This window comes from Lolium rigidum, chromosome 3 (assembly GCF_022539505.1).
Source record: "Lolium rigidum isolate FL_2022 chromosome 3, APGP_CSIRO_Lrig_0.1, whole genome shotgun sequence".
In the NCBI taxonomy this organism is placed as follows: domain Eukaryota; kingdom Viridiplantae; phylum Streptophyta; class Magnoliopsida; order Poales; family Poaceae; genus Lolium; species Lolium rigidum.
In genome coordinates, this window is record NC_061510.1 from 356,264,104 (window position 1) to 356,290,761 (window position 26,658).

The 26,658-nt window shown below is 42.8% G+C and overlaps 4 protein-coding genes across 5 annotated transcripts; all 4 read right to left on the reverse strand.

The window, feature by feature from the left end:
* Positions 1-875: 875 nt before the first annotated feature.
* LOC124697264 (FIP1[V]-like protein) lies at positions 876-12,409 on the reverse strand. The gene is made up of 9 exons (XM_047229881.1): positions 11,702-12,409; positions 9,957-10,183; positions 8,261-8,390; positions 8,098-8,166; positions 7,859-8,005; positions 7,022-7,123; positions 6,655-6,938; positions 4,010-5,639; positions 876-2,250 (listed from the first exon to the last, which is right to left on the reverse strand). Exons 1-9 carry the CDS (start codon positions 12,407-12,409, stop codon positions 1,678-1,680), a joined length of 3,870 nt encoding a protein of 1,289 aa, XP_047085837.1. The 3' UTR covers positions 876-1,677.
* Positions 12,410-14,137: 1,728 nt separating this feature from the next.
* LOC124700355 (60S ribosomal protein L6, mitochondrial-like) lies at positions 14,138-14,790 on the reverse strand. Its single transcript, XM_047232498.1, has one exon. It carries the CDS (start codon positions 14,634-14,636, stop codon positions 14,313-14,315), a length of 324 nt encoding a protein of 107 aa, XP_047088454.1. The 5' UTR covers positions 14,637-14,790; the 3' UTR covers positions 14,138-14,312.
* A 2,964-nt stretch (positions 14,791-17,754) lies between these two features.
* On the reverse strand, positions 17,755-18,060 carry LOC124697265 (60S ribosomal protein L6, mitochondrial-like). The gene has a single exon (XM_047229883.1). It carries the CDS (start codon positions 18,058-18,060, stop codon positions 17,755-17,757), a length of 306 nt encoding a protein of 101 aa, XP_047085839.1.
* Positions 18,061-20,016: 1,956 nt separating this feature from the next.
* Positions 20,017-22,199, reverse strand: LOC124700357 (60S ribosomal protein L6, mitochondrial-like). Of its 2 annotated transcripts, none has more exons than XM_047232500.1 (2): positions 21,942-22,199; positions 20,017-20,584 (listed from the first exon to the last, which is right to left on the reverse strand). In XM_047232500.1, the coding sequence occupies exon 2, from the start codon at positions 20,576-20,578 to the stop codon at positions 20,267-20,269; it is 312 nt and encodes a 103-aa protein (XP_047088456.1). In that variant the 5' UTR covers positions 20,579-20,584; positions 21,942-22,199; the 3' UTR covers positions 20,017-20,266. The 2 variants fall into 2 exon arrangements, with proteins under 2 accessions (XP_047088456.1, XP_047088455.1); XM_047232499.1 differs by having other exon boundaries at positions 20,017-20,593.
* Between the last annotated feature and the right edge of the window lie 4,459 nt (positions 22,200-26,658).

Sequence of the window (26,658 nt, forward strand, 5' to 3'; positions counted from 1 at the left end):
CATGGGCCAAAACATTACGAGTTTTCTACCAAAACTTTGCACGGATATACATACCATATATATGTATTCCCGAAATAAAATTTGGATTTTTTGAAACTCAAGAATACAAATTTTAATTTTTTTTTCAAAAGGTGCGCCGAATTCGCTTTTCCTAGTAAACCCACTACTCATACCCATACTAGTCCCTAACAGAATTTGTTTCCGTTCGACAAAATTTGTTTCCGTTCTATTTTTGACAATATGTATCCATGGTTTGAAGAAATTTGATGGATAAAGATATCCAATTCCAAATTTGACATCATATGGTATACTAAATAGCATCCAGATATTCGTATCCAAAAAATATTTAAGACTATCTGATGGTTTTTATTCGACTAATCCGATTTGATCCAAAATGTCAAAGCTAATAGAGCATATGTAGTAGTTAGTGAGCTGCCGAGTTCATCCATCAAACAATACCACACATATATAGTCACTCTATTCAGTATGAGTGTTTTACAGAAATCGTTTATTTTTAGTTGTATGGTTTGCTAACCTAGTTACCTAGTGTGTACACATTCAATTAATTTTGTTTACGTCCTGAGTCCACTTCGAATTCTACCGGTCTGGTCCTAATCCATCGATATGGTAACGATAAAATCCGATCCATTTACATCCCTAGAGCTCAGGCATGCCACCGCAAAGCTGCGACTTGCTATCAATGCTAAAACAAACGGCTTGTAATGGGAAAAAGGGGAACAATTTCACTACTTCACTAGATCAATTTCAGTGCCCAAACATGCAGGAGAGCACCACAGTACCTTCCCACAGAACTACTAGATCACGACGAATGCAACTTCCAAGTGCTAAAATTCATCTCAACCAGGTCATATAGATGGTGCCATTTTAAGTTAGCATTGCTGAGCAAAATTCCTGGGAACTAATTACATACAAGAGCTAATAAAGTATTCCCTTTTACCTAGCACTGCCTACAGGTATATTATTACTGTGTCCAAAAAAAAATTCACTACACTATAACAGGCTACCTCGCTTCATCCTATGCACGCCAGCTCAAGATTTTATCATAATGTACATACAACACAGCAATATTAAGCATACATAGTAGTGGTCATATCATCTCCAGCACTTGATCCTCACATCACTGGCATCAATAAACAGCATGCTCATCAAGCCTGTTGGTTCTGCAGCAAACATCGCAGAGCAACCACCAAAGCTTTCAAGTAGCACCAGTAGAAGATCAATGCAAAATACAGTGCTCTCAAAACACTGGGGAGAAGCACCTTGCAGCATTTCCACGCCGGCTTCTCCCAAAGTGCAGGTCCTTTGTAACCCCAGAGATCTGTTGTCGAAGTAGTGCTTGACTGAACTGGGAAACTCCAGGGTGGCTGCTTCCCAAAAAGAACCCCATTATCTATGGGGAGTTCGGTGGCATCAGTGCCACACATTTTCAATCCCCAGAAAGAAGAGGGAGGGGGAATGGAAAAAAAATACAGTATCCAGGTCCCAGCCATAAATGAAAATGTATGTATGGTTACACGTACAGATCTAAGTTATACAGAAGGAATCATACATCAATTCAACTTTCCATCGTAACAAGAAAGGCACTGCACGGGTCCGACCATCTGCCATGAGCTCTGCTGCGACTTCTTCAGATGGGAAAATGATTCCAGCCTCCAATCAACTCCCAGTCCACCTCCTCTTGCGAGCTGGTCGCTCTGGCTTCACTTCAGCATCTGCAGCAGGAGATTCATTATTCTGGGGAGCCTGCACTTCAGTATCCACCTTCTTGCTTTGGGGTGCCTCCTTCTCGCCGGGCATGGGAAGCTTGAAACGTTCACTTCTTCTCTTTAGCCTCTCAACCGTGTCTAGATGGCGTTCACGCTCCTCAGCTGTCTTCTCAGATGCTGGTCCATTATCACCACTGCTCTTGAGGTCTGAGTTGCCAACTGTAGCAGGAACATCAGATTTACCTGACGCATCAGCAGTGGGGGATTGAGCATCAGCTTTGATTGGAGGAAATATAGGTGTAGCCTCATTGGCAATATTACTGTAATCTATCTCTTTGTGGCTTGTCCATCGCTCCAACTTAGACCGACCCCTTCTTGAATCCTCGTTGTTCTCATCATCTGACATGGCTTCTTCTTCCCCTTGTTTCACAAGTGAATCATGTCGTTCAGGATTCTTGCTCGTCTTGGATGATGTTGCATGATCCCTACCATTTTCTTGCTCCCTAACTCCTTTCGTCTCAACCTATACAAAGTTTTTTTACATTCGTGTTGAGGAGGGTGAATAATTCAAAGAGTTGAACTAATATATAAAAACATAAGCCCACAGGCAGTAAATTTCCTTAACAAAAAATTGATATGCTTATACATTTACCCATGTCGTGCTCTTCATTTTCAAGTAGCAGCAAGTTTTCTTTGCAACAAAGTTTCAAGCTTTAACCGTTATCATTGACCACTAACAGAGACCAAAATGTTGCAGATGAGTAAACACATAAATCAATTCAAACGTGTCCACATGAATCACATCTACTGCTTACAGGATGGTTCTTAATTCTTAAACAAGGGACTACATGCATTAAAGATAAAACCAAGACGTACTGGAACCCTGAAACCTGAGCTACCAGTGTGCCACATAAATCAATTCTTAAACAAGGGACTACATGCATTAAAGATAAAACCAAGAGGTATTGGAACCCTGAAACCTGAGATACCAGTGTGCCACCAGCCCACCATATGAATGTTCTCCAAAGAATTGTGGAGCGCATAAACAAGCAATCTTCTCACGGTTAATGATTATCCAGGCAAATCAAGAAATGGTCCTCAATCTTTGAGAACACACTGGTTGAATTTTACCTAAAGTTTCTAGTGGCTGATTGTAAATCGCTAAATGCACATAACAATTATCTGCCCACACGACATGTTAGCAAAACTATAATATATGCCTCAAATGTTCTATGTGTAGGATAAAGGCAGCTGATTATGCCATAGTATGGTTTATCTAACTTGTGTAGCAATATATATTATCAAGGTTGTCATTATTTGAAAATTGCCTGCCTCACCAACCCCAAACTCCCACCCAAGAAAATAAATCTACTCTCCTAAGCTCAAAAAGTTCCATGAACTTCGCAAGCAACTAGTCCCCTTCTTCGATATCTGATCTCCCCACAATCTTGATTAATCAAGGACACATGTAGACCAACATTCGACCCATAGCTCTTCGTACCCTCCATCTCACCCAAGACTGCTGCACCCGGCAATAGACCATTGCTCCTGTAATAGCTACTCAACAACAGTTCACGACTATATCGTGCAGGGCCACACAGTTCTGGTGTGAGGCCATCTGGTCACCTCTAACATTTTTCTGGACAATGGCAAACATACGTTTCAATTTCTCAGACCAATCCACCACTTCCTTTCAGTGTGTAGCCAATTAGTTTGCACCATATTTAAAGGCGGCTTTGATTTGTTTAAAATAATACAGTGCGGTTTATTTGGAACCATTGTGGTGAACTGTGTGGGCACTCAAAGAGTAATATAAAACACAACAACAAATCTGACCGTACTCAACTTGTCAATTTCACTAAGAAGAAAAATGGCACATGGATATCACGATTAGGATATTTAAGATTTTTGGCAAAAGACTAAAAACAATCAACAAAAGAATTATGCAGAAAAATTCACTGGCTGGCCCAAAAGGCATACTAGTACCAACTTGTTACCAAATATGTGACATAGTTCTGCTTGGAATAAGAACCAAGCAGCACTGAAATAAAAGCCCTTGTCTCTCAAAGAAAAAAGGTACAAGCCCTATGTGCACATTAAGTATACATCCTATCATAAGCACATACTATCTACATTGCAATATCTTTTGTAACAATAGAAGTTAAAATTAGGTACTATGTTTCCAGTCAGCTGTCTCAAACACCTCACCAACTTTCTGGTGAATCGCCTGAAATTCTAGTGCCTATAACTTTCAAAAGTTACTTTCAACAAGAATTTCATACCTTCCCACTACGATGGCTTTCATGGTCTTCACGTCTTCTCTTGCTAGATCTGTGAGGATCTTGCTCATTAGGCTCAGAACCTCTGCCCTTTCTTGTGCTCTCCCTGTGCTTATCCTTACTAGCTTGGCGAGGATCAGAACTGCTAGATAGCCGATTATTGTCATGGGTCTTATTAAGTTTTTCTTGTCTGGAGTTCCTTTCACTGCTATTTGGATTGTCATCTCGTGGACGGACATCTGAGCGGCCTTTATTCTGACTGTTGTTTACTTCTGCACCTTGACCTCTCCTCCCGGGTTCGTTTTGTTTGCTGCGCTCTTGGGTTTCTTTGCTCAATAATGCAGATCTTGATTCATCCTTCTTCCTACCACCACTGACAAGTTTGTCATCTATAACCCGTCCACCTCGGCCAGTTCCTCTCCCTTCTTCTTTCTGAAGAACCAGTGTACTTTCATGCTTAGGCCTCTGTCTGTCCTCCTTTTCTCTCTGCCGCCAGTTGTCCTCTTTGTTCTTGGCACGATCATCAACCTTTTCCCGCGTCCTAACACTATCGTCTCTTCTTTTCTGATCAATTCCATCATCCCGTTCTCTCTTCCTTTTGTTCGGATCATCCCTTCCTCTGGTACCGTGCACTGTATCGTCATTCTCAGGTTTCATTCTCCTTATATTCTCTTCATCCTTCTTTCTCTTGATATGAGAATCATCTAAGCTTTCACGCCGATTCAAAACCATATCAGCACGCTCTCTTTGTCTAGAACCCCTCAAGTCACCAGCATCCAACAATTTCCTTGAGTGAGGATCTTCATCCCTGTCGTTTCTATCAATAGGTCTTGCCTTATTTCTATGCCTTGCACCAACTTCAGCATTGTAGTCGGGTCTCAAATCTTCTTCTTTACCTCTTCTGTTGTGCACGCTGTCTTCTCTCCTCTGCAGAACTTCTGTCTCTCTTACCCGATCATAACTTTTACCACGCATGTCCCGATCTCTGTTCACATGAGCGTGGTGGATATCCTCCCTACCTCTAGAGGCCAATTGTGTCCTTTCTACATCAGGTTTGACACCTCGAGTGTACACATCCTTTCGACGGGAATCACGTTCTTCTCCATCATGATGCCTTCTCACATCATTTACTCGCCTGGATCGCCTATCTTGCAGAACTTCTTCACCAGATTCAAGACGTTTGAGATGATCTTTGCTGCTACCAGACCTCACTCCTCTACTATTTTCACCATTCAGCGTCTTCAATTCGTCCTGATCACTACTATTGAGTCCAGCAGGCTGCTCAGCCCTAGGAATTAGCTTCTGTTTTTTACTAGAATGGTCCACGTTATCGCCCTCGTTTATAGCATCATCACTGTGAGGTTCTGAGATAGCATCATCACCATCCACTTCAGCACTATCAACCAAAGCAAGCCTATCATTATCAGCAAACTGATCTTCTGTGCTCAGCTTGTCTGTCATTTCGTCAGCAACTGTAGGTGACCCTTCTGAGCCATCCTTAGTTTCTGATTCATCAACAGGGTTGTTCTCTCTCTGGGTATCACGGCGTCTCTTTGAAGATGTTTGGTGAGGTACTTCATTGGAGCTTTCAGTTTCTCGGCTAGCGTTTACACCAAGAGAGCGCCCTTTCGACCTACAAAGAATAAGTTGAGGTAAGCATTAGAAATACAACTTGACAAAAACACAAAGAGCTGAGGGAAGAAATGTAGAAAATCATTTAAGAGAACCTAAGTGCAAAAACGGAGTATATGGAATTAGAAAATATACAAGAAATACGATGGAGCATATGCTAGAGCAAACAGAACGATGACATCCTTACAAGATCTCAGGAAGTATTCCCCTTCAAGTTCAACAAGAATCTAATGAAATACTGTAGGGTTTGGATATAAAGACAGAGAAAGGACTACACAACATGGAATGACAACCCAAAAGTTAGGTGACCGTGCATGTGAACAGTGGTAGAAGGGGTATCATTCTGGCATGAGTTGTTGTCCACTTGGTTCTGTAGGTGAGAACAGCTTGACCATAATCTGGCCAAGTATAATGAACATGGTATGTGCACTGATCTTATCAAGGAAGTTAGTGAATACTGAGGAGAGGAGCGTAAATTCGAGGTGATGGGCACTAGTGCAATTTGCATTCTCAAACAAAGAGAAGGCATCTAATTATTGACCAATATTCCTATCAACGTGGCTTAATGAGGGAGTATTGAAATCGGATGGTTGGGAGGCGAGGGAAACTATTTAGAAATAGAAGATCTGATGTGAAAATTAGTTCTATGATCTGTGCAGAAAAAATAGTTATATATGACATAGCTGTCCATTTGATTATTATTTGATAAGGACAAAAGGAAAAGAAAACCCCATACACTCGCTTGGGAAAACAGGTTATCTGCACGTTCCATACGTTTTTTTTACAATTTGTTGAAGAATGAATATGTTGTTTCTTTCAGTCTGTTAGTGAGCCAGGAGTGATTCTAATAAGCACTCCGTAATCCATATACAGATTGTATCAGAAGTTAATACCCAAATGATAAAATAGATAAAAACGGAGGAAAACAAGATGATTATCATAAACTAGAGTAATGTCAATGCAGCACAAATAATTTAGTTGGGATTAACAAATTAAGTTCTGTGGACAGAGCATACCTTACTCCACGAGGAGAACCCCTTATTTTGTAGTTGGACGGGGAACGGCCGTGGACATCTGAGGCGAGCATATCACCTTCAGATGAGACAGGCAACCTTCTGCTGCGTTCTGCCTTTTTACCCAAATTGGAATTATAAGGAGAGTTATTCGTCTTCTCTGATGTATAGACCCCACTCTCCTCAAAACCGTTGCTTTTTTTAGTACCTCCTTCAGAATCCTTCTCAGACTGATCCACTGAACTATCAGCAACTACAGGATCATCCGGCGGAGGCTCGCACACGATCTGGAAAATGAGGCAATGCTTAGAATTGAAGAGCTCCAAGTAAGAAGAATTTCAACATGTGCTAAATCAAAATGATAGCTTACCTCTATAACAGAATCCGATTCACGCATTCGAGGCAAACGCGTATCAGCAGACGGAAAGCGTTCTACAAAGCTAGTTTCTACTTGGATAGGTCTGCCTGTCACCTGGAGAGAAAATATAGTCTTAGTAGTTCATATGAGTGAACAGTGACACACACATATAAAAGAATAGAAGCACAGCTATGGAAATTTGTGATGGTTTTGTATGATAAGACCAACACTCCATCTTTTTGTGATGCTTTGTAGTAGTTAAGAACTACAAAGCACCGATACCAGGCTTAGCACCGTATAACCATATAAAACAATCGACACTGCTGGGATGTGCAGGGGCAAGTCTGGGACACATTTTTATATGCACTGAAAAGAAATGCAATGTCATTGCGTTTTCTCGAGAAAAAAAAATGTCTTGGGGCAGGATTTTGAACTGATCTCACATCTTAAATTATGTTTTGTCTCTATTACGTGCCATTCTTCTTAATTATTTTTATATACTCGACGTATCCCTGTTAGGATGCTTTTAGAAATTGCCATATTCAGTGGCCCCGTATCCGTATCCCCGTGTCCGTGCTCCCATATAAGTGCTTCATAGGTTAACAGAAAGATAACTCAAAGCTACAGAATGAGTAACCGAATGTCATATGATTACTGAAATGATACAAACATTGTGTGTCAAAAATTGCTTTATGGCACATGTACAAGTGTACAATAGGATGTGTGAGTACACAAATAATGATCCAGATAACATCTGTAAAATCATCCATGGACAATTAAACATGGCATGGAAGATGAAAAAAAATGTAAACCAAATACATGAACATAAGAGGTGTGGGAGATTTATACCGCTGCTGGTCGGATGCTTGCAACAGCTCTCGTTTGGGCACTGAAATCTGTGTGCCCATTATCTACCTTATTGCGATTATCAGCAGAAATATCGTGATGGCCAGTCGCAGCAGCAGCTAGCTCTGGTGGCAGATCTGGATCGTAGTCCTGAACGAAAACAAAAAAAATATTGTTCATCTGGCACAAAAGTTCATAGCTTGCATATGGTCGATGTTTTAAGAAATGGGGTTACAGCAAACCTGGTCTGAGCGCCCACTCTCGTAAACCCGTATTCTAGATTGCATTGTGGACTCCACTTTTAGTTGATCCTGGTGAAACAAAGGTATACTGAAAACTTACAAAAAGGACAAAACAGAAGCAAAAAAAACAACTATTGCTACCAAATGCTAAACAAGGACTGACAATTTGCTTGCAGTAGTCTTTCCACTTCTCTTCATCAATCCCAAAGTTAAAGTAGTCTACAATGTCAGCACCAGGGTATTTCCATGGTTTCTCCTCAAATGCGGTGTCAATGTCAATCTCATATATTGCCCTGGACCAAATAAATAATTTTTAGGTGAAGAAAATAATAATGAGCATAAAACATGATAAATCTCCAGATGTAACTGACATAACAAAGGAAGATGTGCAAATTATTCCTTGATTCCAACCTTGAACTCATCCCCTCTCCTCTGCCCCCCTCCCCCTCACAAAAATGACTAGTATATGGTTCTCTTGACTCTGTGTGCTTAAGAATGAGAGTGCTAGGTGTATTCAATGCATCAAGTTCAATTTCCTCCAATAGCATGTATGTTATATTGATGGTAAAAATATGTCGATATCATTAACCAACAACTCATCATACGACTATATCTAAGCTGTCCAATAGGAGCTGAGAGAATATACAAGTTTGCTCTGTTTCTACCTTGGAACGTGTGCACGGTTTGTTGCTTCATGCACATGCACCAACAATCATCTCACAACTCGTGGAGATGCCCTAATGTAGTGTTCTTGCCTTTAAAACTGTCCGCGTGTGGCGAATAAAAAAGATGCATTTGCCAATTGCCAAATATATTTCAACTGTGGTTTGATTGCGCAAACATATGATATTTCAATTGAATATATTTCTAAACAAACTGAATATTTAAGTGTGCAATAGAAGGCCTCACCAACAACAGAGTACATATATTATTTCTTTTTTGTAGTTTTAAATAGGGAGAATGGATTATTTGAGTCAAAGTTGAGTTGCTACATCCCATATGACCGTTTCTTCATACACAAATTGTTTGAAGTGCCCCATCTCTATTGCTAAACTGGTTTCTATTCGTAACGTCAAAAAACTCCTTTTGAAATTATCTAACTACGCCTGCTCCCTTCCTGGTCCCTCCTAGTTTAGAAGGGATATAGGTCCCAGCCCTCCCTATCCAGCAACCCAGGCGTCTCTTCCTGCTCTCTGTTTTCATCTTATCTCCCTACCAATTCAACAAAAAGTCACTGCCTAGTAACAAAATGGATCCATAATTCTAGTACCAGCCCTCCCTATCCAGCACCCCAGGCGTCTCTTTCTGCTCTCTGTTTTCATCTTATCTCCCTGCCAATTCAACAAAACCTCTCTGCCTAGTACCAAAATGGATCCATAATTCTAGTCAATACAAAAAGGACCAATAACTCGCTACTTAACACAAAGATGGATCCATAACTATGCACTTAGCATTAAAATGGATCATCTTAACCCCAAAACAACAAAGTAATCTTTGGGATACAGAGTGTTCCTCCTTGGGTATACGATCATCCACATGTAGTGCCCCATGACCATCCGTTTTTATGCCACAATAAGATTATGCTAATCAGCATGAACAGTGATTGCACGATACAATTCATAATCTCACAAAGGGATGACTTGGTTTCAGTGCACTTCATGAGCATGAGTGAGCAAGAAAGTGTATCCAGATGAGTGCTTGTTATGTACAAAATCCCAACAGCATACAACTTCATAAGTAATGCAAAATTATGCCTAAAATGGATTAGCCAAGATAGGCACGCTCACAACTGCAAGAGTTTGAAGCAAGGAAAGCACAAATTGAACAACAGATCTTAGCATGTCTACATATTAACTTACTTGTGAGGGGGAAGTGTGAAATCAAGCCCGCCACCAAAACCACGACCTGAACCACCCCATGGAGGCATTCCGTAGCCTGAATGAAAGCCTTTATTCATGCCCCTACCGCCACCAGGACGCCAGTCAGCTCTTCCTCGGCCAGAAAAGGGGCCAGGAGGTCCAGGTGGACGGAACTGGCCAGGAGCACTAAGAGCCCCACCGACAGATGCAGCACCAGGTCGTACATACTGCAAGAGGGAGACCAAATATCATCAAAATAAACTGAGGAGAGGGTTTAACGAGTAAAAAAGAAGTGAAAGAGAACGCATAATGCCCAAGTAACAGCTTTCCAAGCACTTAACAGCATCCCTTCGCAAACAGTCAAGCAATGAGAACATATGATGAATGATGAATAGATAACGACCATATACTCATACTGCAAACATCATGTAATTCATGAAATGAACATGAAGTGCGCTTGCTTTCAATATTCAATTGTGATTTCCATTCTTTCCATGGTTACAATATTTTGACAATGATTTGCACATATCTGATCCAACTTCAGGGATTGCTTGATAAGCAGTTATTAGTATAACCGCACATGCACTTGTGCATAGAATTGTAGTGTTGACTTATGTGAGATCTAATCTCACAAGTTAGAAAAGCAAAAGTTCCAAGTGTTTTGTTCCTAGACAATTCAAAACAGCATAGTATATGATTGGGAAATTCCCAGGTTATTAGTATGTAATTTGATTGTGTTGCGCTAGAGCTGACCAGTTATATTCAGGCAGATATTAGGATCGAAAATATCAGTTATATTAAATCATCCAGGTCTTCGTGTTCTAGAATTTCTGTGATCATACAGGGCCCCTAACCGGTCAGATGACCATTAGTTCTTAGAAACTCAGTACAGGACTGTTTCACTCTCTCCCGAGTAAGAGTCCATATTTGTGTTTGTGGCAAGGAAAGAAAAACGCGCCCGTCAGTAGCTGATTGCCAAACTCGCCTGAGGTCTGCTGCCAAGTTTAGCAGAAGCAAAACTAACAAGAATTATATGGCCTACAGTTAGTGAGATTATGACTTTTGCGGGTACTACCGGTAAGCCCTGTAACTTGAGTACGTACAGCCAGAGCAATAAGAATTTTTTGGACAAAGCCTGAAGACTGGGCTTGAGTTCCCGGCAGTACAACGTAGTGACTGCTCTTTAAGCTAGGTTATGTCAACTATGTGCCTTGTCTCTTACTAGGCAACAACAGTGATATTGCTAGATTGGACCTGCTTCACTCCTTTTTAGATGGAGTGAAATAATTGATGTGTTCCTCAAATTGACTGGCTTCATCTGTGCATGAATCGGCATCTGAAATGACGTTACTGACTTGAAACTCAGCGAGCAATCTGCATCGATACTGCCATCTTGATAACTACTTCGTCAGCTCGACAAAGAATTATAAATCCATCGGGGAGATTAAACATTAAGATGGCTGAAATCCTCAAAGTTGCTACTACTAGAAAGGATGGGAAACAAAATGTAAACTCATTGCATTTCCCCTTTGTTCCTTTATATGTTATATATGAAATGCATTTACAGTTTACATTGTCGGATAATAAAGCAGGAATGCGAAAGAATCTAAAGAGAAAGGAACTAAGCTTTTATCTGCAGGGATTTACACAGTAGTACAACATAAAGCATAGCGAGTTGCGACCGGGTTTACGCCGTCTCCCTCTGTGGGGGCGCATCGTGCGGCTTCTTGGCCGTGGTAACTGACCTTGAACATGGAATGGTGCTGCGGGTTGAACCCCGGGCCGCCGCCACCGTACCCCATCCTGACACCGGGCATGGGCATGGCCTTGCCACCAGGCTCGCCGCCCTCTTTCCTCTCGCCGTCGGGCCCGGCCGCCGCGCCGCCGTCCTCCGCCCACTCCTGCTCCTCCATGCCGGGACCGTCGGCGATGATGAGGTCCAGCCCGTCCTCGTCGTCGCCCTCGTCGTCCCCGAGCCGGCGGCGCCCGTCCGTCTCGTTGAGCACGATCTTGAGGTCGTCCTCGCTGTCGCTGTCCGAGTACTCGCTCCCGGGCGCGCCCGCGCCGGCGGCCGCGGGAGTCGAGAGGCCCGGGATGGCCGCCCCGGGGTCGTCCTCGCCTAGCCCCATGAGCGGATCGGGCTCCTCCGCGGCGGGGGGCGGCTTCGCGTCGACCTCGCGCTTCGGCGGGGGCCCGCCGCCGTCGTCGTCGTCGTCGACCCAGCCGCCGGTCGGGTCGACCCCGGCGACGGGGTCGCTCCCTCCTAGAAGCCAGTCGTCGTCCTCGTCCTCGTCCGCGGCGGCGGTCGAGGCGGGAGCTGGCGCGGAATTAGGGTTTGGCGCCGGGGCCGGGGCGGCGCGGGGTAGGGTTTCGGCGGCCGGCGGCTTGGAGGGCTCGGACGCCGGGATGACGATGTCCGTGTAGAGGTCGCCGAACTCGTCGTCGTCGTCCATGGCGGTGGCGGGATCGGGCGGGGGGTGCGCTTGCCGGAGGCGGCGGGCGAGATATGTGAGGGAGGACGGAGGCCTGCGGGGTTCGTTCCGGTTCCGGAGCCGCCTATTAGAAGGCTTCTCGGTTCTAGGGGTTCCTTACTGAATTTAACTGCGAGATCTCAAATCAGATTCACGACATTTTGTTTTTTTACAGCAGAGTTGTTACACATGTATGCACACCCGGCACTCACCAATTCACCACGATGTGTAGACACTCGTTTTTGCTCAGATGTACTTGCATGATCAACAACACAATGAAACATCCCAGAGTTGACACTTTGGTGTCTCATAAAAAAGGCGGAATATTCTTCAGTGGAAGGCGAAGTTTCCGTCGATAGCGAGGCGCCTGTGCTGACTTCGTCAATCTCAAGACCTGCCGGATCAGTTCTTCAACGCAGTCTCTTGGAGATGCTCATAGGGGTAGGATGTGCGTGTGTGCATTCATAGGGGTGAGTGTGTGCGTGTATGTATGAGTGTCTTTGATTGTAGTGTGTTTCGCAAAAAAAAACACACAATGAAACATCCCCGCAAAAAATACACATGAAACATACAATTTGTCAGTCATCGTCGGATATGAGAAAGAAGATGTATGGTGGAGGTGCTAAATACAGTTGCGGGGTGTAAATTCATCCATCCAAGATAGTGAATGTGTGAGATGTTTATGGAGTGTGTGTCAATTGTTGCTCCAAATTTTAAAAAATGCACCAAAACATATGATTTGTGATTTAGAGGAAGAGCGTCTTAAGTTTCATAAAATTAAAGGTTTTTTAACAAAATTATAGTGTTGGACACACTTACAATTTCTTGCGAAAAAATGGTCTATGTGGAGCAAGTAAACATGATTTTAGTGTTCTATTACCGAGAATTTAATAACTAAATATTGTTGCCAGTGAAAATCCATCCATCAAGCATAGTGAATGTTTGAGATGTTTAATCACCGGGCGTGTGTCAATTCTTAGAAGAAAGCAATTTGTGTGCACATATGCCCTATGTTCTCAAAAGAAGACTGTCTTAAATATCATGTAATCAAGATCTTCGTAAAATCATAGTGTTGGATAGGGTGTGTACTTGCATTTTTTTAGACGAAAAATGATCCATTTTGCACAAGTAAACAAGATTTTTAGGGCGTTTGAAAAATTAATACAAAATGAAAGCTCACATGGATCGCACTTAAACTGCGCGTGAGTACATGCCTTGACGGATTATTTAGATTTTCGAGATTTCTAAACTCACCCACACATGTGCATGTACCAATGGACACGTGTAATGTTATATGTTTAGTTCATGTCATTTCATGCCCTGCCAAAAATATTCCAATTATTGGCTAAACCAAATTGGGGGTACAGTCTTTGACAAGTTGTTGGCCAAAAACATTGCAGCTAACTGTGGAAGAAGTTGGTTTGGTCAGTAACGTAACGCCAAAGCTCAGCTGCTCAGGTAACAGCCGGGCAACAGGTTTTTCTCAATTTGCATTGACGTCAGGTTATGTTATTTTCAAAAAAAAAAAAGGTTATGTTGGATCGAAAAAAGAAAAGTCAGCTTGTGGGAATGGTTTGGAAGAAACAAAAAAATGCTGTGTCTTTTTATCTCGGATGCAAGCTCGTCTCAGGGCTCGGTAGTTTTAACTCCAAGCAGAAGATTTCACAAAAATCGCCATCACATCGAAAACACTTATTTTCCGGTAGAACAACTATCATATAACACATAACAAGCTGATGATCTGTAGACAAAAGATGAAGACAGTTGTGGCAGTACCAAACACGTTGAGCTACTGAAGGTGACATCTAGGTAGCTCAAAGCAAAACAAAGGTCATATTATTGCGAAGTTCTTCACTTGGCACGAGATAGCCGCATGGCATGCATATTATTTCCCTCTCTTCTGCCTGTCCTTCTTCCCCGGCTTAAGTTTTATAACCTCCTCGATGTATAGTATGCCCTTTCCCTTGTACACCTCCGGAGGCTTGCTGGTTCGGACGGCACCAGCGAAGCTGTGCACCCTTTGCTTGTCGATACCAATGCAGCAGATTAGGTTGGGTTTGAAGCAATAGACGCGGACGGCGGGCGGGGCGGTGAACTGCACTTCATGGCTGAAGCCTACCTTCAGAAACAACTCGCGTCCTTCACGCTCTGTTCTCGCTTTGAAGCCGACTCCGACGAGCTTCAGAAACCTGAAAAACCTGGCCTCCATTGCAACGAGAGAAGCACGCCCTCAGGCTGAAATGTTTGTTTTCGAGTTAGCTTGACAGGAGGACAAAAGGTTTATCACAAAGTTGAGCAATCATGTAAGAGAACAGGACCAAGAGTATGACCATGCTACAAGTACAGAGAATTCGATATGTATATCGTTTGTGCACAGGATGTAACTCGAGACAATTTTTTTCAGAACACTGCAAAACATGATCATCATGAACCTTAAAACACAACATATGGTCTTCAAGTTGATGTTGTACAAAAAAACATATGTTTTGCAATCTGAAATGCTAGTACATTATTATTAGTTTAAATGTAGTTCCCGACCACCAGATTGTCCAAATTGACAATGTCACCACAGGTGAAATTTCCAATATAAGCAACTATATAATGGCTAACAAAATTATCTCTAAATTTTATTTTGAAGAGGCGTGTCTTCACATGGTTCCTAGATGAAAAAGATAATTCCTGACTATGTCTTCCCTTGTTATTCTTGAATGATATTTTGATGTAAAATAGTAGTTAAACAAATTTTCAGTTAATCAATTGCCTCATGCCAATACAGATTACCAATTTGTAATTGATCTAACAAAAATGTAAATCTGTTGCAATATAGTACGATGTACCTCTAGATTTAGACGTCACTGGCTGGTTGAGGGTTCGGGGTTGTGGCTGGCGGACGGCAACCACGCCGACACGGTGACCGACGATCAATGGCCGAAGCTTTGGAGCGATGCCTGCTAGAGCTGCCCTAGCGGCGGCGGCGTTCGATATGAATCGGAAATCGAACCAAAAGTTGAAACGATGAGTCCTCACGTATGTGTGCATCTAGCGATCTACACGCATCTAATCGAAGAATGGGCATCCTTGTTGGGCTTTGGCTTGTAGACACGGAGGCCTAAAGTGGGTTGGGCCTTTAACTATGAAATCCAATTGCCGAATCATATATGGGGCCCTCGCTTCAAGTGCTTTTATTTCTGATAAAGAAAATTTATTAATATCACTCTGCCTCTCCTCAGTAGCATAATTTTAGGAACTAGTCGATACACCATGAATACACACAACCAAAAAGATAAAAGAAAAAAAAACCTACCACCGTGATTTCAATAGGTCCTAAACCACCACCAAAGTTAGAAGAGGTTCCCCAAAAGCTATGCTTTCAAAAAGAAAACAACGCACAAATTTTGTCGACACCCGATTAATAGATCTTTGATTTTCACGTATAAAATGTCTGGCATCTCTAGACAATGCCTTCAACAAGGAAGTGGTCACCATCAGACCAAAAAAATTCACCCTAAAAATCGAGACTTGGTACTCGAGAAGCACCCGCAAAAATGAAGTCCATAGTGATGCCGCATCCACTTGCTGAGGCCGCTACTGCAAGTCGCCAATCACCAGGATCACTAGCATCACGTGTGCATTTTGGATGGGAACAACGTCGTGAAACCATTGATCACACAACATTTAGTGAAGCAATGACTTCATTGCATCCAAGATCCCGCCTTCACCATTCTTAGCAGTCCCGAACTCGACACATGAGCCATCAATATATACATTCTGGTATTCCAATCATAGCCGTCGTGACACTCCCCGCCAACACCATGGGAGTCACGGCGTAGATACCGATGATGACATGTCCCATGGTGTCAACGGAAAGCGGAGCTTCATAATGCACCACCTTAAAGCGCACGGGTTAATGTGTTGCGGACGCACACTACCGGATCCCATCTGATCCATAGGTCTAATAGCATAACGCGACAAACCGTGATGACTAGATCAAGAACAACCGACGGTAGGTAGATCCGCGAGTTGGGTGGTAGAAGACCGCTAGGGCCGCCGCCCTTACCTATCCAATTTCTGTCCTTGAGCTCTAAGCTGGGCATGGGATCCGTTGCTACACAAAGTTGCCAATACGGCGTCCTCGCGTTGTAGCCGACCTCCACCACAGCCGCGCCCGCTAACCTCGCCAAAGAATTGGCGAGAGAGTGACATGAGGAGGTCTCTTTTTGTGGCGGCTATGGTTTGCCCCTGTGTCACGAGGGGCCCATGTGCTGCAAGTACATAGAATTCAGTAATGTATATATAAGGCTTGCAAGTCCATTTCAAAGGATTTATCTGAAAAGAAGTGGCATGGAGACCTAAAGGGCTCTAACAAATTCAGCCAAATTTTGCAGCTATCTGAGGAAGCAATTGGTTTGGTGAATAAAGTAGCGCCGGAGCTTAATAAGTGGTGCTTCCAAACGGACCAATTATCTGCAATGTGTAACCACCAGGTTTCTCAATTTGCATCAGCATGGGCTAAAAAAAATTCACCTTGTGCGGATGGCTTGGCAGAAAAAAGATGTTCTCTCGTTCTATGTCTGATGAGCTCGCTCATCTCAGAGCTCAATAATTTACCATCAAGCAGGAGATTTAACAAAAATAGTAATATGTAGAACCACGTATTTTGGCGCGGAACAAAGATAATAACACATAACAAGCCGATGTGGTGTACAGAAAAGATGAAGCCAGTGGTGGGAGTAACAAACACATTGAACTACTGAAGGTAACATCTATCCAGCTCATAGCAAAGCAAAAAACGCTTCAATGCGGCGATCCAACCGCCATGGTATGCATGCCATACAGTAAAGGCAGTGGGGGAGCCAGAGCAATAAAGTTGTGATGTCAAGTATATTAAATCTCTAAATCTTGTAATATTTCCTGAATTTATGCATCAATTTTTATGTGCTTTTTAAGGTTTTTCTCAAAACATGTGTAGTCAATTGACTACACAGGTACAAGGGTCATCAGATGATTCACATACATTACATTATTATGAGAAGAAAACCACATGAAATCTGTTGCACCACAAGTGTGCTATCTGCTATGACATCCTGATAGGCTAGAAGTGAAATCGGAAGGTTTATCCTTCTTCCCTGTCTTCAGCTTTATTCACATGTTACTTCTTTACAGGGGCGGAGGCAGGAAATAAAAACAAGGGGAGCCCATCAAGAAAATCTTCACGTGAGGGGGGCCAAACAGGCTTATCTCCAATTATTAGAGCATCTAATCTCATCTACTAAAACATTAGCTTAATGCAACGTTTCATAGGGGAGGCCAGGCCCCCGCTGGTCCCCCTAGTGCCGGTGCCGCCACTGCTTCTTTGTAACCTCGTTGATGTACAATACGCCCTTCCCCTTGTATATATCTGGAGGCTTGATGGTTCGAATAGCTCCGGCGAAATGGTGTACTCTGTGCTTGTCGATACCAGCGCAGCATATTAGGTTGGGTTTGAAGCAGAAGACGCGGACGGCGGGTGGGGCGGTGAAGTGCACCTCATGGCTGAAGCCTATCTTCAGAAACAACTCACGGCCTTCGCACTCTGTTCTCGCTTTATAGCCGGATCCAACAACCTTCAGAAACCGGAAAAACTTGGCCTCCATTGCAGCAAGAGAAGTTCGTGCCAGGCTGAAAGGTTTGCTTTCAAGTTACCTTGACCTTAACAGAAGAAAGGCAAAAAGTTAAACTGAGCACTGGTGTAGAAGAACAGGACCACAAGACTGCGACCATGCTGCAAGCAGGGTCGGAGACAATGGTGACAAGAACCTTAAAACACAACATATGTTTTGCAATCTAATGTTAGAGAAAACATATGTTCTGCAATCTAAAATGCTACTCTAGTACATTATTTTTAAATTTAATTGTAGTTCCCTATCATCGAGATGACAATGTCACCATAGGTGAAATTCCCAACATAAGCAATCATGTAATGCCTACGAAAGTCATCTCTAATTTTATTTTGCAGAGGCGTGTCTTCACATGGTTTCCTAGATAGAAAAAAGGATACTTACAAATTGTTTCTTCCAATCCTATTTATCTTGAATCACATCGATGTAAAACAGTTCATAAATAGGCTGTCATTTGGGGATTCATAATATATAAGAGACCTAAACATTTCTCTGTTATCCTCTTGGATTGGAAGGTTCCATTTGGATGAGCATTAAATGTGGAAATATATTATTCAGTTTAAATATAGAACACATCATCCAAACATTTTTGCTTGTAGTAGTGTGAATGTCTCCTTTTTGGAGAGGGGTGCTAGGGGCTTTTACTGCAGAAAAATTTGGATAATCAATTGCCTGATGCCTTGCAAATTATCAATGTGTAGTTGATCTAGCAAAAATAATAGCTAGTCCTTTCTGTTAATCTGTTGCAATATACGACCTACCTCCAGATTTAGACGTCACCGGTTGAGGATTCAGGGCTGTGGCTAGCGGACGGCAACCACGACGACACGGTGACCGGCGATCGCTGGAGCCACGCCTGCTACAGCTGCCCTAGCGGCGGCGGCGTATGATATGAATCGGAACTCGAACCAGAAGCTGTACATGTGTGAGCGTTCCAACCGCTGGAGACCTCATCCTCAAGTAAATGTGCATCTACGATCGCATCTAATCGATGGCAATGTGCAGGCTTGTTGGGCTTTGGCTTGTAGACACGGAGGCCTAGGGGCGTTCGGCCTCGAACTATGAAGAGTCCATTGGCTTGTGTAGAAAATGACATGCGAAAGCAATTTTTAAAGCAATTTTCGTGCACTGATGTGCACATACGCCTTATTATTCAAAAGAACATTGGGTATTAAGTTTGATGAAACTCAATATTTTTATGAAATTATAGTGCTGGATAGGGTGTGTACTTGCAATTTTAGGCGAAAATGATCTACTATGTGGCAAAAGTAGAAGATTTTAGTTTTTAAAGAATATAAGAATCTAAGATGTAAAATGGAAACTCACATGACGCGCCTGTATGCGGTTAGTCACAGTTCAACCGTCCGACATACCATTGTAAAAAAATCGATACGGGCAAATCGAAGCACCAACCAAACACCCAGCGTGCCTATATCTACAATAATTATAATACCATTACAATTGGCACAACTGCTTAATTAGACATATGCTTAATTTAACCAGAAGTTTGCAGCTATGGGAGGAGGCAATTGGTTTGGTCTTACAAACGGACTTGGCAATCTGCAAAGTGGACTCATTTTCAATTTGCATCAACATCATCTCAAAGAAAAGTCAGCTTGTGCAGATGGTTTGCCAAAAAAAGATGTTCTCTCGTTCCATCTATTATGCAAGCTCATCTCAGAGCTCAATATTTTAACTCCAAGCAGGAGATTTGACAATACCACCATCTAGAACCACGTGGTTTAGTGCATCAGAACAGAGACCATGACAAATGACAAGCTGATGTTGAGAAAAAAAAATGATGACAGTAGCAGCAGTAACAAATACATTGAATTACTGAAGATAATATCTAGCAGGCTCAAAACAAAACAAAAAGGTTGGAATGTGGCAGTCCACCGCCATAGTATTCTTGCCATACAACACAGGCTCAACAGATGAATCACATACAGTACAGGCTCATCAGATGATTCACATACAGTACAAGCTCATCAGATGATTCACATACAGTACAGGATCATCAGATGATTCACATATAGTACATACATTACATTATTATGAAGTCTAGCATGGTATTGGGCCAACCATAATCCACCATAAGAAAACTACATGAAATCTGATGCACCACAAGTGTGCTATGGCATCCTGGCAGGCTAGAAGTGCAATGGGGAGGTTTATCCATCTGTTACTTCTTTGTCTTCTTCCCAGGCTTAAGCTTTATAACCTCGTCGATGTACAATATGCCCTTCCCCTTGTACACTTCTGGAGGTTTGCTGCTTCGAACCGCTCCAGCGAAATGGTGTACTCGATGCTTGTCGATGCCAGTGCAGCATATTATGTTGGGTTTGAAGCAGAAGACACGGACAGCGGGTGGGGCGGTGAACTGCACCTCATGGCTGTAGCCTAGCTTCAGAAATAGCTCACGTCCTTCGCGCTCTGTTCTTGCTTTAAAGCCGACTCCAACAAGCTTCAGAAACCGGAAAAACTTGGCCTCCATCTGCTTCCGAGTGACCTTAACAGAAGGAGGAAAAAAAACTCATCAAAAAATTGAGCACTATGTAGAAGAACAGGATTATAGGAATAGGAGTGTGACCATGCTGCAAGTACAGGGAGCTCGATATGTACATGTAAAAGACTGTAACTTGAAACTATTATTTTCAGAACACTGCAAAACATTCAGTACGGAGTAGTATATATATAAGTTCATCCCATAATCTCATCTAACAAAGGATGAACCTTAACGACTCAATAACAATCACCTGAAATAACAAAAAGAATGAAAACAACTACTCTGAACTCTAAAGCACTATTCGATTCCTTAACTATCAAAGGATGACCAACTCTGGATATATTATAAATCCACCAGCTTGCTCAAGGCGTAGGCTCAAAGTTGGAAGATTCCAACAAAGTTGGTTCAGATGTATACCCCGTAAAAAAAAGGATCAGGTGTAGAGTGTGTTGGATCAGATGAAGATTTCCTGTAGTTTCTTTACTGTTGAATGCTTTTCCTTTGCTTCAGGCAACTAAACTTGGGCGGTGAGTGAGGTCTGTTCCAAATTACTCTGAATGTGTGTAAGAATAATAACCCAGTCAGGGTATTCCTCCTATATATCTCACTGAAAAGCTTATCAAAGCGTTTTATCTAAATACCAATGGGCCCCCCTTCAAGGACAGGTGCAACATAGAAGGTATCATTGCAGGTTGAGGAATTTAGAGGTGCGGGTGTCGTGGTGATCAAACACTGAAATCGCCAACTCGCACACAAAGCCACATTGGAGATGCATTCACATAGTTTTACAGTCTTTATAGATTAGTTCTAAACTAAAACCATTCAGCAGTTATAACTACAATCCTTGAATATGACTGCAATACTATTCGCAGCAATAAAGTATCTAGTGGTGAGTAAAATGAGTAATAGCAGATGATTTTGTGAACCTCATTCCCTAGCAACCCAGTTAAAGATGACCAAAGAAAAATGCGCACACATTAGAAATCAAGCATGTAGACAAGAAGGCATGAATCTACGGCGCAAGACTCATGCACACACGCAATTCTCATATGCAAGTCTAACCGTGACATCAAATGGAGAAGTTGCATACATTCTCAACAGTAATTTTGAACAGCACAATTCAGAACAGAATCCTCACAAAAAAATATTACAACAGAAGAGTAGCACTGAAGTAGCAAGTATAAAATCAACTAAAGCCTTACGGGTTACGATATCATAGAATTAGGAAGCAGCCTAGCACAATGCAGGTTCAAGAATATGCGGATGAGAACAGTTGACAACAAGTATGACGCATCAAATATTTGATGAGCAGCGAGAAAATAAGGTGGGGGGAAGAGGTAGCAGATCTCACCTGGTTGAAGAAAACCAGAGCTTGGAAGCTAGCCGGAGACGGTAGCGGCGCAGGACTGGTGACGGCGTCGTGGGAGACGGTCAGGCGGCGCGACGAGGAAGACGCTGTTGGGGACGGCGGCGAAGGGCTTGTGCAGAGACTTGCCGGAGGGAAATGGATATGGGGTGGGGCGGTCGGGGCTTCAGGCGCGTCGGAAGTTCACGCCAACGGCGGCGGAGACCGATTCTGGCCGGCGGCCACCGCGAGGGAAGAGTGAATTTCTGCGGTGGGCAAAACCTAACGGCGGAGGGATGACCAAATGAATAGCTCCGTCATGTCTAGCACGAGGGGTACCCTAGCACGAGAAAGCCCAAGAACTTGACTTGCGCAGTTTTGGGCTTGTTTTCAGGAGAGTGGTTTTTTTCGCCGGACACTTACAAAGTTACAAGTGGACTTACTCAAGAAAAGAAAAAAAACTTACAAGTGGACTGCAGCACTAGTCCCCAATGCCAAATATTCGACTGGTAATTGCGTCCACATTTCATGTTGCATGTGGTCCTTTCGATTTTTAAAAACTAGAACGATACCCCGCGTGTTGCAGCGGATATCTCTTTAAGAAATCTAATAAAACACAGAAAACTTGGTTTATAGAACATGCAATATTTAGTTGGCCATGGTAGTTGAGACACTAAATTTAATAGCCATGAAATGGATAGGTATTTGAAAATTTAAAGATCGTTATATTCCAGAGGTGTATGTGATTGATTTAGATAAGGTAAAGAACCAAATAATATTGATGGCTTGCATGAAAAATGCATGCACATTGCCGCATGTTTTTAAAAATGTCATATGTGGTTACATATAAGAGCACATAATTAACATTGAGTTTAATTCGCAAAGAATTCATTTGGTTGCCAAACTATTTCGGTGTTCAAGTTGCACATGACTTAACTATGTAATGATATAACATGAGGGTGCGGTATTATCACCGAGCAGAAAAAATGACATTGCTAGTTTAATTGTTAAAAATAGGTAATATAAATATCTTGCATGTATTGATAGATAATAAAATAAGAACTATTAGTGGGATGAGGTGGACAAATGATTGGCTAAAGGAATAGGTGATGTGGTTGAGATAGACAAATATTAATTGCACTTAGTGGGGTTTTGTTTTATAAGAAGAATAGATGCGCAAAGGAGTTATGAAAACATGGGCTATGTTATATCTTGTGTTACAAATTTTCATCCTGAAGTATGACTATATGTGTGACATATTTTTCACTTTATTGAAAACTTAAATTGCCCCATGCTACATGGGGCGTGGGCTGAACTAATACTGGATTGTAGTTTCCCAGAAGTTTGGTAGATGTTACACATCATAAAACTCTTAAGGAAAAAACCTCTTGTAGAATCAATTCAGAGGCATCATTTTGATCGAGCAGTAGCTGGCATATACGTACCTTGGCATGGGTTTGTGTCGCTGCCGGTGAAAACTGAGGTGGATGATGGCGACACAGCTTGCTGTTGTTTCCCTTGCTGAATGCATCGTTTTTGGAGCTTCTGTCTCCATGGCTCGGGTGTTCATGTTCCATAGGGAACCCTAGATCCAAGTCTCCCAGATCGGATGTTGTCGATACTTTTTGGTGTCGTTCTCTCTCTTGAGGACATCGTCATTGGAGCAACTACTAGAGGATGGAGACGGGAGGTAGAGCGGTGTACATCTCACTGCGTCAACGACGACAAGTTTTGGCTGTGTGGCACAATGGGATCTCGACGACGGACATGTGTTGTTGGATATGCACAGCACGGTGGCATTGTCTGGCGCCGTGGTGGCGTCAACAAAGGGTTTGACAAGATCAATGCGGAGATCCGGGTCCTGAAGATGGGTTTGCGGAAGACAGCGGCTGCGATTTTGATAGTATGTGGATGAGGTGCATACTAAGAATCTAGCCCTGATCATGGACACCCCCTTCATCAAGGTTGTAGTTGTTGCGATTCTTATCGCCAAGTAGGTGGGTTTTCCAACTGATCAATGTATTTCTCTTATAAGGGTTCGGTGAATAATTAATAAAATGAAAGTTGTGTGCATCATCTCGATGCAGAGGCTGGAGTATTTTCTCCATTTTTTAGAAAAATCTCGATCAGCTAAGGATTTCTAAACCGGACAGTGCAAAGGTTATGAGGCTCATGGTCTAACAAATACCTCTCCTGCTTCCTTGGATTCCAAGTATCCCAAGCTCTTGAGTTTGTTAGAGTCCGAAATACTCTAGGTAATGCTGGAATTTTGCCTTGGGTCTTAGCCCATGTCCCAATATAAATTCTAAAATTCTTTTGGCCCATGTGGGAATGGCAAGGGGTGGGACTAAAGTTTAGTCCCACATTGCTAGTTGGGAGAGAGTTGGAGTGGTATATAAGGTGGGCTGTTCTAGTCCTAGTAAGTGAGTGAGAAGAGAGAGAGCCCTCGCGCACTCCTCCTCCTCCGCTGCCCGCCTCACCTCGCCTTGTCTCGTCACAACGCGCCGTGGGTTGCGGGAATCTCGCCTAGCTGGGCTTATCTTTTTGTTGTTTGGGAAATTAATTGTGTAATCAATTACGAGTCATTAACGGACGTTAACACGGCCGTTTTCGTTCCGGTTTTTCTGGATCGTGGACTCGTACGTGGGCTGCGTCCCTGATGCGTGTAGTTGACACGTCCGTTGGGAACCCCAAGAGGAAGGTGTGATGCGCACAGCGGCAAGTTTCCCTCAGTAAGAAACCAAGGTTTAATCGAACCAGTAGGAGTCAAGAAGCACGTTGAAGGTTGATGGCGGCGGGATGTAGTGCGGCGCAACACCGGAGATTCCGGCGCCAACGTGGAACCCGCACAACACAACCAAAGTACTTTGCCCCAACGAAACAGATGAGGTTGTCAATCTCACCGGCTTGCTGTAACAAAGGATTAACCGTATTGTGTGGAAGATGATTGTTTGCGAGAGAAAACAAGAAAACAAGTATTGCAAGCAGATTTGTATTTCAAGTATTAAAAGAATGGACCGGGGTCCACAGTTCACTAGAGGTGTCTCTCCCATAAGATAAAAGCATGTTGGGTGAACAAATTACAATCGGGCAATTGACAAATAGAGAGGGCATAACAATGCACATACATGGCATGATAAGTATAGTGAGATTTAATTGGGCATTACGACAAAGTACATAGACCACCATCCAACCGCATCTATGCCTAAAAAGTCCACCTTCGAGGTTATCGTCCGAACCCCTTCCAAGTATTAAGTTGCAAAGCAACGGAACAATTGCATTAAGTATGGTGCGTAATGTAATCAACAACTACATCCTCGGACATAGCGCCAATGTTTTATCCCTAGTGGCAACAAGCACAAAGACAACCTTAGAACTTTTTGTCACCGTCCCGTGTGTCAATGCGGGCATGAACCCACTATCGAGCATAAATACTCCCTCTTGGAGTTAAAAGCAAAAACTTGGCCAGAGCCTCTACTAGTAACGGAGAGCATGCAAGATCATAAACAACACATATGTAATAACTTGATAATTAACATAACATGGTATTCTCTATCCATCGGATCCCGACAAACACAACATAGAGTATTACGGATAGATGATCTTGATCATGTTAGGCAGCTCACAAGATCCGACAATGAAGCACAATGAGGAGAAGACAACCATCTAGCTACCGCTATGGACCCATAGTCCAGGGGTGAACTACTCACTCATCACTCCGGAGGCGACCATGGCGGTGTAGAGTCCTCCGGGAGATGAATCCCCTCTCCGGCAGGGTGCCGGAGGAGATCTCCGTAATCCCCCGAGATGGGATCGGCGGCGGCGGCGTCTCAGTAAGGTTTTTCGTATCGTGGTTTTTCGCATCAGGGGTTTCGCGACGGAGGCTTTAAGTAGCCGGAAGGGCAGAGTCGGGGGCCTGACGAGGGGCCCACACCATAGGGCGACGCGGGCCCCCCCTTGGCCGCGCCGCCATGTGGTGTCGCCACCTCGTGGCCCCACTTCGTATGCTCTTCGGTCTTCTGGAAGGTTCGTGGCAAAATAGGCCCCTGGGTCTTCGTTTCGTCCAATTCCGAGAATATTTCGTTACTAGGATTTCGAAACCAAAAACAGCAGTAAAACGAGAACTGGCACTTCGGCATCTTGTTAATAGGTTAGTTCCAGAAAATGCACGAATATGACATAAAGTGTGCATAAAACATGTAGGTATCATCAATAATATGGCATAGAACATAAGAAATTATCGATACATCGGAGACGTATCAAGCATCCCCTAGCTTAGTTCTCGCTCGTCCCGAGCGGTGTAAAACGATAACAAAGATAATTTCTGAAGTGATATGCCATCATAACCTTGATCATACTATTTGTAAACATATGTAGTGAATGCAGCGATCAAAACAATGGTAATGTCATGAGTAAACAAGTGAATCATAAAGCAAAGACTTTTCATGAATAGTACTTCAAGACAAGCATCAATAAGTCTTGCATAAGAGTTAACTCATAAAGCAATAAATCAAAGTAAAGGTATTGAATCAACACAAAGGAAGATTAAGTTTCAGCGGTTGCTTTCAACTTGTAACATGTATATCTCATGGATAATTGTCAACATAGAGTAATATAACAAGTACAATATGCAAGTATGTAGGAATCAATGCACAGTTCACACAAGTGTTTGCTTCTTGAGGTGGAGAGAGATAGGTGAACCGACTCAACATAAAAGTAAAGA

Excerpts from the sequence above, each read along its gene's own strand:
- LOC124697264 (XM_047229881.1), bottom strand. The coding sequence starts at position 12,409 with ATGGACGACGACGACGAGTTCGGCGACCTCTACACGGACATCGTCATC. Across the intron at positions 8,391-9,956 it reads TTCACACTTCCCCCTCACAA|GGCAATATATGAGATTGACA; the intron begins GTAAGTTAATAT and ends TATTTGGTCCAG. Across the intron at positions 8,006-8,097 it reads AGAGTGGGCGCTCAGACCAG|GACTACGATCCAGATCTGCC; the intron begins GTTTGCTGTAAC and ends GTTTTCGTTCAG.
- LOC124700355 (XM_047232498.1), bottom strand. The coding sequence starts at position 14,636 with ATGGAGGCCAGGTTTTTCAGGTTTCTGAAGCTCGTCGGAGTCGGCTTC.
- LOC124697265 (XM_047229883.1), bottom strand. The coding sequence starts at position 18,060 with ATGGAGGCCAAGTTTTTCCGGTTTCTGAAGGTTGTTGGATCCGGCTAT.
- LOC124700357 (XM_047232500.1), bottom strand. The coding sequence starts at position 20,578 with ATGGAGGCCAAGTTTTTCCGGTTTCTGAAGCTTGTTGGAGTCGGCTTT.